The 13,399-nt window shown below is 27.0% G+C and overlaps 2 protein-coding genes across 2 annotated transcripts in view; one reads left to right on the top strand and one right to left on the bottom strand.

The window, feature by feature from the left end:
• Positions 1–5,679, bottom strand: part of LOC129962528 (nose resistant to fluoxetine protein 6-like) — a 34,357-nt gene extending 28,678 nt beyond the window's left edge. Inside the window, exon 1 of the mRNA XM_056076281.1 lies at positions 4,965–5,679. Within this exon, the coding sequence (XP_055932256.1) occupies positions 4,965–5,400 (436 nt within the window). The 5' untranslated portion in view covers positions 5,401–5,679. The remainder of the gene's footprint in view (positions 1–4,964) is intronic.
• The window catches only part of LOC129962531 (caldesmon-like), a 43,413-nt gene that overhangs the window by 324 nt on the left and 29,690 nt on the right, over positions 1–13,399 (top strand). The gene's annotated exons all lie outside the window — the stretch shown is intronic.

Below are 13,399 nucleotides of genomic sequence, written 5' to 3'. Positions count from 1 at the left end.
AAATTCAAATCATTCCCGGTTTTCTTTATTTTGTCTTCTCATTTGCATGTGAAATAAAAAAAAAAGTTGCATTTCCTCGAAATGGAAAGACAAATTACCCACGGGTAGTTAATGTCAAGGAAGACTACATTAGAAAGATTTATATATAAAATAGATAGAGCATTTATAAGGCTTTAAAAGCCACGGATTTAATTTTTATGACAATTTCATGTTTGAAAATACTTTTTGCAGTTAATGATGAACATCATATTAAGCATAAGAAATTTAATTGAATTTAAAACACGAACAATATTACCAATGAACTAGCTTGTCACCATAGCGGTTAGACTTTTCATAGTTTGGATTTTTTTTTAGAATATTTCGATAGCACATAAAATAATGCAATTTATATAGAAGAAAAAAATAAGCTTTCTTAAATCTTCATATTAAAAAAAAAAATTTTTAAATCTCTATAAAAATTTTAAAATCTTCATGTATTTTTTTCTTTGTAAATTAAACTAAAAAATAAAAGAAGAGAAATAAAATGAAAGCATGTTTGACGAAATTTTGTTGAAATACACTTTTGTAAGAATGAAAATAATTCCATTTATTATAATTTCTTTCTAAAAGGAAAAAAAAACAAAAAAGAGTTTGGGGGGGGGGACTGTGAAGTTTTTATCCTCTGGACATTAGAAAAAAGAAAAACCGAAGGTGTATCTGTCAAATAATCTATTTTTCATTTTAAAGCAAGATCTATAATTAGCAAATACTTAACGGCATCTAAATTCATTGTAATATCAGCTAATAACATTTATGAATATAAGAGGATGATCTTTTATTCAAAAACTGTTTTGAATTCATGGTGGGAGAACCACAACAAAAAAAAATCGTTTACGAAGAGTCTGCCTTTGTTTTTTATAAATGCTATATTATTTTAATTCCTAAAGCATTTTATTTTTTTCTATTTTTTGTAAATAAAAGCTATAATGAATAATTGGTTTTAAGAAAGAAAAATGCGGTCAACATTAGTGATTACAAAGCAATGCAATTTTAATTATAAGACAGTTTTCAATCAGAAAAGAGTAGGTTGATATACAAATGAAAAAATAATTAAGTTTCTTCAAAATGCTGTTAAATTAAGGATTCCAGAACAAAACAATTATTTCCTTCGCAAACAATTTTAATGCATTTAATAAATAATAATCATTCATGATATACTTAATCATTTGTCATCACTATAAGAAACAACAAAGGAGAGAAATATATAATATATTTATACAGCATTAAATCAGATTTTCAGTTTAATTCCTCATATTTATCCTAAATTTATATGCATTTTGGCTTCATATTATTTATAATAAATACTTGAAAGCAAATGTGGAAAATTCTTGTGTTATTACTAAATGTATGTTATCTTTCGAATTCATTATTTTATTTCCCCATTTTTAAATCCAGATTATCTAAAAATTTAAAGGATTTGTTTGGCGACAAAATCTAAGTAAAATTGTATATTTGTATATTGTATATTTTTGTATATTGTATATTCTCCAACATTTTTCTAAGAATGTTTTCAAAACAGTTCTAGATTTAAAAGAGCTTCTTAGTAAAAGAGAATCTCATATTTACTTTGTTCCGTCTTGTAGTTTAGCTTTAAAAACTTAGGTTTTCTTTTATAGATATCAAAATTTTAATTTAAAAATATTATATTTAAATGTATTTGTTTATTGTATTCCAGATTTATCAGCTTTTCACATTAGCTATTTATCATTCTGTCTTAATAAATTATCTTTCATATCAAATTATCATTTCTTATTCTCTCGTACATTTAGTACAGATTAAGTATAGCAATCGTCCAAAAATTCGAACTCGAGATTTTGACGGATCTCCACGTTTTAGACTTCCCTGAGTTCGCAAAACACATTTTTGAAAAATGGCCATATGCCTGTGACAAAGATAACTCAAAAACGATTTTAGCCAGACGGTTCAAATTTAATATACACTCTTAACATCAAATTTTGGAGATTTCTATCAAATCTCCATCAATCTGTTCAGAGGAAGTCCGTCTGTCCAGCTGTTCGAATATAAGTTAACACGATAAATATAAAACCGAAGAGATGTAGATAAATAAAATTCGGTACACAGATTTAACATCTATAGTGTAGACACCGTCAAATTTTGAGCCAAATCCAACTTCGGTTGACTGTATGTTGGTCTGTACTTTTAGAAACATGTGAACGCGATAGTTAAATAAAATGAAGTGAACATAAATATACTGAATTTGCAAATGAAAATACGTGACTACAAATGCAGTTTTGTGTCAAATTTTTGTTTCAATAGGTTAAGGAAAACATGTCTAAAACGCAGATTTGATTTTGAATACTATTAAATCTTGGTGGGTATTAATCACAAAAGATGACTTGATAGATTCAATAAAAATGCTAAATTCACCCCAAAAGCTAATATTTCGTAACTATTGTACGCCAATGCCATGCAAGGCGTTCTCTGAATGATAAGTTTATTAGAGAGTATGCGAGAAAATTGCGAGAAAACTACTCTTGTTGGTTTTCATATCAAGTCATTGACATGAAATACTTGGAAGAAAATAAAACATACGAACTGTTTCTTTTGTAAAAAAAAAAAAAAAAACATATATGCAAATGTTTAAATTTGTCTTTGAAAGTAAATTTGAAATATGAATTAATGAAAAGATTATAACAATACTTGTAAAATATTCATTGCTGTCTAAAATCATGTGACCATTTCACTTTTGTTTTTCTTAATTCTGCAATCAAAGAATTATAATTTTTTCATGTCATTTTAAATGATTTTTTTCTTCTAACAGCTGCATACAGACATACGACAGAGATATATTATATAGAAAAGGAAAGGAAAAAAGATATTTACGATAACAATTATAAAAATATTATATGGTGTATCATTATACCTTTCTATCAATTTTTGTTTTAATTCATTTGGCGGACTGAGTATACTGCATATACCATTATATTGAAAAAAAAAAGCAAAATTATTTTACATTGTGAAATATTTCAAAGAATTTGTTATTGGTAATTGTCTTTATTAGTGTGAATTAAATCCTTATAAATTTCCAATCTGAAGTCATAGTTCGTAACTTTCTACAAACTATTATATAAAATAGTACTGATAGGAAATCCAAAATTTTAAACATGATATTCAATCGAATTTTTGAATTTTTATTTTAAAAGCAAAATAAAAAGTTGTGGCAAATGAACAAAATTTTAGATTTAACAGTAAAAACCTCATTTTATTTTAGTTAGTGTGTTTCGTGTAAAAATATCTAAAAACATATGTCATTTCTGGCAGAGTTGGAAAATACAATTTTTTTAAGAAATAGGAGGGCCTGATGCTAAAGTTAATATAGAGGAATCGGATATCTCAATGTCATTAGTTTGGATATATTATGAACCTTAATATTGAGGAAATGGAATTTACTTATATTCCTTTAGTTTGATTAATATCTAAGAATAAAGTAAATAGTGTATGTACATCTAAATAGAAAATCTATGAAAAAAAGGCTAAAAAAACTATGAATAAAGAAAGATCTCTTAAAAAATAACAAATAAACATCTGTTTCTTGTATTGATGCCTACTGAAAACCGATTATTAACGGTATATTATATATTTATTCTACAATAAATTACGCAGGAAAAGATATTTCCTGCTTCTTTGTACATAAATGCGTATTTGTAGCTCAAAATATTTTACAATTTATTTATTTAAATTAGGTAGCATTTACATTGCTACAAAAGTTTAAAAACTTTAAATATTGCTTTCACAAGCAATACTTTAGGAAATAGAGAATGAATGAAAATAAAATTAGATATTTATAACTACGAACAGTTTTCATTTTTTATTTATCACGCATTGCATATTTCGATGTCAATTTACTCATGGCTTATAAATATTCTGTTAAATATTGTTGAATATAATTCAAGATCAAGAATTATTTTCAGATTCTCTCAAACACATTCAGAAGTTTTTTTTCAGCTTAATTAATAAATAAAATCAGTAATTGATAGCTAATATTTCCAAATAGATTAAAATGGTTAAATTATTCTCTTTAATTTTAAATTCATTTCGTAAATATACAGTTTATTATATTTATTCAGTATATACAATATGTTCTCTACAATTGCATTTATTTCATTTAATTTGTTAATTTCAACATAAGATATTTTGATAAAGATATTTGTTTGTTTATAAGTAATTATTTGAGAGACAAAAAACAATATCAGATGTAACATTTCATGATCAATAAACTATTTTAAAGATACATTATTACTATTTTGGAACTCGACTAGAGCTATCGGTTTTCTATGAAATCTACCCTTCTATTCACAAGTAAGACATCGGAAATTTTTTATTTAATTTTCCGGAATGAGAATGATAGATGCTAAAGTAAACAGCTGAAAATTTATTAAAATTTGATTTTAAAGAAAAATTTAACAGAATAGAAATAAATAATAATCTCAACTTAAATAAAACGGGTTTAATCTTTTCAAAGAATTAATAGATAATAGTTTATGTTTTAAAACATATTTTAAAAAACATAAAAACATATTTAACATATTTTTTTGTAAACTGTAAACAAATTTTTTTCTTCTTTAAGCTCCACCAATGAGATGAATCGAAATACTCTACGATTTTATTTACTGTATCATTTCCACATTTCCGAAGCATTTAAAATTTCTTACATTCGAGAAATAATGATTTTACATGTGCAATTGTCTTGAGAACTAACTTGGAAAATTTTATTAAATAAATACATTTTTATAAAAATTAATATATATATATATATATATATATATATATATATATATATATATATATATATATATATATATATATATATATATATATATATATATATATATATATATATATATATATATATATAGTTGATAATTTTTTGCAAATATGAGAACGTCAAAAATAAATGTACTTACAACTAAATGCCCATGTTTTAATATCTCTTAAACCAATAAGGAGCTTTAGAACATCTCTTCTGCAACTTGCTGACACATTCAGGTTACCAGATCCTTCAATAAGGCCTGCCATTACGTTTTTAATGGAATTTTTTGCAAATACTTTTGTCATTTTTTCGAATTTCTGCCATTTTTGTAGCACACTCAGTGTTGTTGTTTCCATCTCTGTTGTTGTCATTACACTGCTTGAAGATTCAGTAACAGAATTCGCTGATATTTCTGAAGAAAATCCATTTTGTTGTGGTGTCGATGATTCCACTGTTGGCAATATGGTGCTTAAAATACTGTTTATATCCTCCGTTGAAATAGGATCCGAATTTACATCATTTTGTGCCCGAGAGAGACACAAGAAAGATATACATACGAAGAACAGGAACAATTTTCGAGTTAAATACATTTTTGGCTCGTTTTATTGGAATGGTATATCCTATAAAGCGAATTGACGATTTAAAAAATTGCCTTTAGATGGACAATTATTTCAGAGCATCTCCAACAGATTGCATGTTCTTACACGAATTAAAAGAACAACAAATATTAGGTTATAAACAGATAGAATCCTACAAAAATTAGAGCCCTTCTGCTAGCCGTTAATAGATCTAAATGCACAGGTATCTCTTCGTGACTAGTCTAATGCCATAATTTCAGAGAGGCACGGAAATGTTCTTGAAGAACTTGGAAAATCTGTCCTTTATTTTGTTTCTTATTTTTTTCTATAAGCATATCGTTGGCGAAAACGCCTTAAGGTATCCACTATCATCCGGTTTCACGATTAAAACCTTGGATAAACGCATTTGTGATAAATTTATTCCCAGGTCAGAAAAAAGTGCGACATTGGAGTAAACTTGTTTTTGACCCTAAAGTCATAGAAGCTTTCACTCTTTCAGTCTAAGAGTTAAAAAAAACCATCGAAAAAGCTGGAAATTATTTATAGAATATTAATGGTCATTTGTCTATAATAATGGCTGATGCGCCCATTGTAAAAGAAAAAAGAATTATGGAGAATTCCTGAGACGCAAGAAATAATTTTAATGACCAAACTTTATAAACATGGAAGAAAAACTAGTTTTTATTATTCTTTACATGTAATGGATAATAAAGATGATTGCTGCCTTTTATAAATTTTGATGAAAGCTTCAGAAAGTTTGATTTCTTATTATGAGTGCAATTATTTGAAAACTTAAAACGTTTTAGATATTTTAGATGACTTTGCCTTAAATCTTTTTTTTTCTTTGATATTTAAGCGAAAAACCCATTAAAAATGTTTCATAAAAAATAAAGTTCTTTTAAGAACCATAAATAAATCACCGATTTTTACATGAATGAGAGCATAATAAAAAAATAATCATTCTTTAAGAACAATAGTTGAAATAAGAATATAAATTTTCATTTTCTTTGATGGAAATATTTTTTTCTAGTTGCAAACAAACTATCTACCGCTTTTTAAAAATTCTTTCTTCACAAGACAGAGATGTTACACAATATTTTAAAATCAGACAATGTGAGAAAGAAGAAAAGAATTTGCAGAAAGAACAAGAACATGAACAATATGGCTAAAGTTCTTATTTTTGGATTATTCTTTTTGTAATTCTTATTATTTATTAACTAGTCGTGTCTAGCGACCAGCTGGTTCTCCGAAAATATTGATTATATTTAATTTCAGATAAATTATGTCTATTATGCCACCAAATTGTCAGATATTAAAGCCTATTGTTTTAAAAGTCATGTTCAAGCTCATTTTGTTTGTATATGTACATTACTAATGGAGGCAAGTCCCATGATATTATAGCGTTATTAAAATCGCAAATGTACTGTCCGTGTTTCTAAATTTTGCGACATAGTAACTTCAAATTTTTGTTTCGTCTAAACGTATAGAAATTCGTCAAAGATATTAAACAGAATTCTTCTTTAGTTTTCAACAATGCAAGAAAATCATGCAATTCAACATTTGATGAAACAATGAACACAGTTTGAATTTTAGAGCAACATTGGAATCTATTGTTAGAAACTAACCAAAAAATTCTTTATAAATTGAAAAAATTCTGCAAAAATTTACATGACTTTTAATTTTATATCATTAAAAAGATAATGTTTTAAATTTTTGAAAGGTATAAAATTTGTTTTTGTACAATAATATTTTCAGTAGTAATCACGGAATTTTTAAATTAATAAAGTTCTAATTAAAATTTAAATTGTTCAAAAGTGCACATTTTCATTCTCCAAAATATCTATATGTCAAAAACGGTAGCTGCAGGTCAAATGGTCTAACCTGTAGAGCAACAACACCCACGCATTCATCTTTCTTATTAATAAATATTGATTATTCTCTTTTTTTTTTATTTGCATTCGTTTTACCAATACGCATTTCTGCTATGTATGATCGTGGATATATTATTACTCATATTTTAAAGCTTTCAGTGATACAATAATTTTAAATTAATTTGCTTCGTCATAATTCAAAAATATCTGTCAAGTTGGAAATTTCATTTAAAATTAAAAATTTTTATTATTATTATGTAAGAAAATCAATCAGTATGTAATACTCTTTATAAAACTATTTCAATATATTAATGAAACGTTGTTTTCTTAATAATAAATCATAAATAATAAGTTCACTAATAGTAGTTTTTCAAATTTATATTTTACTGAGAGATCTTGTATAGTCTGGCTCTGAAGATCAGCTGGTTCGTTAGGATAAACGTAACTGTTCGGTTAACTAGTTCTCTTATGCAATGCTTGAAATTTACGTTTTCCTCTATAATATTTCTTCAAGCATTTTTTAAGCACTTAATTATGATACACGTAAATAATAGATAGCATTGTTTTCATAAATCTTCCAAATAGAGTCAAATTCCATGATATCATAGAATCATTAAACTCATAATTGTTCGGGTAATTTATCTTTTAATTGCACATTGTATTTTGTGTTACTGCAACTTTTCTTTCTAATTTTACATGAAAACAGTATTCTTAAAAAACAGAAGAATAAACTGCATTTTTAATAAACAGAATATTTCTTTTACAACCTTTAAGAATGGAGGAAAAACAACACTATTAAGAATTTGATAAAACAATAAAAATGGTCTGAATTTCATTTATTACTGGAATGTATGCATGAATATTATGGGAAAAATATCTTTGTAAACTGTTAAAATTCCAGAAAGAATTAAATTGCATATAAAGTTATTTTATGAAAAAATTTAAAAAAATTCTCAGAGGTTTGCATCCCCAGCCTCTAAATTTGATAGTTCTAGATCAAAAGTCTGCCCCTTGGACACCAATAGACACATTTTCTGTTTTATTATTAGTGAAAATAGAATTGAATGCAAGAATGCAAGCAAAACTAAATGCCACATTGTGGAATTAAAATTTGATAAATGTATTAATTGATATTATTTTTATTTTTGTTATTCATCAAAAAATTTCTCAGAATATACGGTATTTTTATTTATAGTAAAAAATTAGAAAATGTTTTAATTCATTTCAATTTTATTTTTCTGCTCTCAAGTATGTTAAAGAAATTCTAAATTAATAAAACAACAACAACATTGATTTTCTTTGCATGTAGTCTAAATGGTGGAAAGATGTACCGTTGTATTTTGAAAGCATCTTAATAAAATGGTTAACAGACTTAGAATTTATTAGTTACTATGTTTTTATTTGTCTGATAGACAGCATATATATATTTTAAATGTATTTTTTGAGTCTTAGCATATGAAAATATTTTATAAATAGATCCTTGATAAGAATAATATTGCATCTTTCCGAAATAAATATACATTTAAATCTCATTAATAAAAATATCAGGACAAGTTTATGTATTTTACTTTGAACTGTTTTTATACAAAGAATCCTTCAAAACACTAACAGCTGTCAACATTTCTTATTTATTTAAATTAGGCAATTTGACACTTTAGAATGCATTCATCAATAGTGAAGAAAAAATATGAAAGGAAAACTCTCTTTTATATTTAGAATTCATGTTTCCATCAATCTTGATACTAACTGATTTAATTAGCGATCTGACAAGTGCTCATTTACGGACAATAGAGCTTTGACATGCGGATCGGTCGTCAAAATTTCCTGATATAGCTAATTAAAAGATGCCAATTAAATCTTTTGAAGCATGACAAATGCTCAATCGAAAATCGGAAGTAACTTAATGCTCAATCGAACCGACAAGTAACTTATAATATGACAGTTTTTTTTTTCTTCATTATCTCGATTTGGGAATAAAGCGCGTTTTTACATTAAAAAAATTGTTTTATTTGCAATTTGTGATTCTTAATGTACTTCTAAAATGTACTATTTTAATAAATATTATCCCTATAATTAATATCAATTTGAAATTAATATTTTTCATTTATACCGAAAAAATTGCGGTTTCTTTTTGAAAAAACTATCTGTGGATGTATTAAACAATGATTTTTAATAACTATTTTAATTATTCATGAATGAATTAACTTCCTACGATGAAACATCTTATTTCTAATAATAATAAAGTAGAATATATATGTACTTTTGTGTGTGTGTGTATCTCTGTGTATGTGTGTCAGAGGTCTAAAGAACAGACTGTTTAAGGTTATTAAGGTTACCAAATTCACATAAAATACTTTAAGAGGGTGTGGCGAATTGAGAGGGCGAGGATAGAACCTGGGACCTGGTGGTTCTTTGCCCAGTAACATGACCACGATACAATAGTAATTGCTCAGGTAGCGTAGCTATTAACTGGCTTATAAGGTTTCACCACAGACTTTCCCTCCAGTGAGTCGGAGGTGAGACGAACGATATGGCTGTTGAGTGGTGATGTATTAGCTGTTAATTCTAATGCGCCTGTATCCATTTGAGTAGCGCCAAGCGTGTGTGGGTGAGTGGTTGCTGATGCTGCGTCAAGTGAGACTGACGACTTTGCATTGATGCGTCAAGTGATTCTGATGACTTTGGTTTGCTGTGGGTAGATGACGCCACAACAGCTGTTTAAAGGTTCATCATGTCCGAGTCACCAATGTGGCGAATTGAGAGGGCGAGGATAGAATCTGGGACCTTGTGGTTTTCAGCCCAGTAACATAACCACGATACAAAAGCAATTGCTCGGGTAGCGTAGCTGTTAACTGGCTTATAAGCTTTCACCACAAGGGGAAGAAATATATGCAGTGAATTAACTTTTTAAAATGTTTATTTTTATTGATTGAAATTTAATTAAGTTAATTAATTGATCAGTATAGAAATTACTGGCAATTTTTCGTCATATTTTCCGAAATATTACAGCACAAAAATGATTTCTACATTAACTTAAAATTCAGAAAAAATTCTTTTTCTTTGTGATGACAATTATTGGTCACATTTTATTTTCTGTTTTTAACCAATTAAAAAATATTTAAAATGAATTTTGTAGCAATATATTTTTAATGCTAAGGTGTTTAAATTGTTGTTATTAATATTTCATCCAGGAGTTTCTCGTTTGGTAAATATTAAGATATGAAAATTCAAACTTATTTTCTTATGTTAAGCAAATTTCAGTATAAAGTCTGATTTTAATAAAATTTTTGAAATTTTATTGTAATTACATTTAAAGTTTAACATCAGAATAAAACATTAATACATTTTTTTTAAAGTTTTCACATTTTTAAATACTGCTACTTTTTTCTGTGATATGATTGAATGTATAAAGATATAAACAAAAAATTAAGGAATTATACAATGAATAAAATGATTTTTTTTATTAATAAAGTCTATTTTCAGAAGACTTTTAAAATAGAAAAAGTTATATATCTATCAAAAATGAAGAATAAAAATTTTATAAGCAAACCATTAAGATATGGTTATATAAAATATTTAATTGAATTTTTTAACTACCATTAATTCCGAGTTGAATAACCTAACAGTCTAATTGTTTTAAACTAGCCCTATTCGAGCTATTTGGTCATCGATAACCAATTAGCTCGAATATAGCTAGTTTAAAAGAAGGTGATCAGAATAAAATGCGTATACTTTACTTAATTATATGTACGTATACGCAGTTTGATATATAAAATTATATCCCCCTATTTTTTATATATTTGATTATTTAGAATTTAATAGTAAATTTTGAAGGGAAAAAAACGTAGCATTAATTTTTTTTTCTGTAATATATTTATGAAGTGATTTATGTCTCAAAATGTATATTCACGATATAGTTTCCAGTTATATAACGGAATTCTAAAGTCTATCCCAAATTACATTTTTAAAAACTGGTCACTTTTGCTGACTATCTGATTTGTCAGAAATATTTGTTATAGTAAAATAATATTGGTTAGTACTTAGATTAACCAATATTGATTAATCTAAATGAAGTTAAATTGTTTAGATATAACTTCATGTCCATGATTCTGTTCAACCGTCAGACATTAAAATCGTGTTATTTAAATTGTCTTACATATACTCCACTGTATACATAAACCTGTTTAATGGATACCAATTACGGGATATTTATCGCTACTAAAAATATAAATGTCCGGTTCGTCAATCTTTTAATTTTCGAGCTACTGCAACTTTAAGGTTTTTTTTAAATTAAGTTTATAAAATATATAGATGTTGAATAGAATCCTTTTTCGTTAGCTTTCAACAACAGAAGCAAGTCATATAATGAAATATTGGATGAGAATGAATAGTTTACATTACAAGGCCGCAATGTAATTTGTTGAAAATTGAGCAAAAAAAAAAAAAAATGAAATTGTCAAAATTTAGGGAAAATTTGCATGATCTTTAAGTTGTTATAATTTAAAAAAAAGCAATTTTTCTTTAAATTTTGAAGCGTATAAAATTTATTTTTGTGCAATTATATTTTCGGAGGTTTTGGAGGAAAAAAGACGAAATTGAACTTATTTTTATTTATTTAAAATTTTAAAAAACACATTCCTAGTGTACTAAGTATATATGCACCAAATTTGGTAGTTGTACGCCGAAGAGTCTGGTCTGTAAATCGCCAAACAGAAATACACATACATACACTTTTGATTTAATTATTAGCAGAGATGTAATCTTCCCAAACATTAAATCTGCAAATTACCCAAAAAAACAACTATTTAAGTATTATTTTCTGAAACATTCTATCAAACCATCTGGATCTTCTCTTTATCGGAAAGATGAAAATCTATTTTTTCTCCAAGCCATCCGCAGGATGCGAACAGAATTTTCCTTCCGTTTCCACGGCTTCCTCTTTCTCTGCAATTAGGAGACGTCCTAAACGGAAAGCCATCGCTCTCGCTTCCACGTAGCCTTGCCTTTTACCCGCTTTCTACACGTGCTTCAAGCACGAATCTCGCCAAATTGACAATCTAGAAGTTACCCCGCAGAAACGTGAGAAATCCGTGGGTCACGCCTATCAAGGTCGTTCTTGTTTTGTAAAGATGACGATGCTCGGGGCTCTGGTGAGCATTGAGAATTAGTTAACTTTCACCTCGAGACTGAGTGAAAGTATCTTTTTCTTCTTTTTTTCATGAAATTTGATTCTAGTCTGGTTTCTGAGAATCTATCTTGGGTATAGGTCATTGGTAGAAAGACAGAGTATCTGGAGAAGGAATGGTTCTGAAAGTTGCAATGGAATGTGAAATAAAAATAAATTGCTAGTTGTTTATTCGCATTTGACAACAAATAAATGTTTCACTTTATTTTTTTATAAACAAGATTATAAAAATATGTATTGTATCTACATATGAGACAAAAAAAATTCTTCATTATAATTATATATGTCTCTTTTATTATAATAAAGATGAATGTGTGCACGTGTGGCGTTCTACAAGAGCGTATATATTTTGAAGAGTCAGAATGTACTCCTTGAAACGATTTTTTTAAAGATTTTGATTGTAATTTCAATTAAATCAATATTTAGCGAAATTTGTCTTTCGTCTTCATTCATCATAATTTCCAAAGATAATTTCGCTCAAAAAGGATCTTAACGTCATTTTAAAATTGAAAAAAACCTGTTTCCAATGATATCAATTTTTTCCAAAGATATACAATATTTTCAAACATATGAATTCATATGCGTAGTATAGAGAATGTACTGTGATTGTCAAAAAATTCGAAGGTTTTGATAAATCTGCACATTTTATTCTACTCAGAATTCGAAAAACTATTTTTTGGAATTATATTTGTCTGTCTGTGAAGACGAAACACTTTAAAATAGAAGAATCAAAACGCTTTAAGCTGGACAGATGGAATTTGGCTCATTGACTTAAGACTAAATGCGTACCTTTCTATGAAATTTTAAGTGAAATCCTTCCAGAGGAAGTCTAACGGTCTGGATGTTCAATTATAAGTTAATAGGATAATTACAAAAAGTAGAGCGCTAGATAAATAAAATTTATTACACAAATTTGACATCTAAAGTGTAAATTTAGAACCAAAAACTTCAAGCG

The sequence above is a fragment of the Argiope bruennichi genome, chromosome 3 (assembly GCF_947563725.1).
Source record: "Argiope bruennichi chromosome 3, qqArgBrue1.1, whole genome shotgun sequence".
Classification (NCBI taxonomy): domain Eukaryota; kingdom Metazoa; phylum Arthropoda; class Arachnida; order Araneae; family Araneidae; genus Argiope; species Argiope bruennichi.
This window is presented reverse-complemented; position numbering and strand designations above follow the sequence as displayed.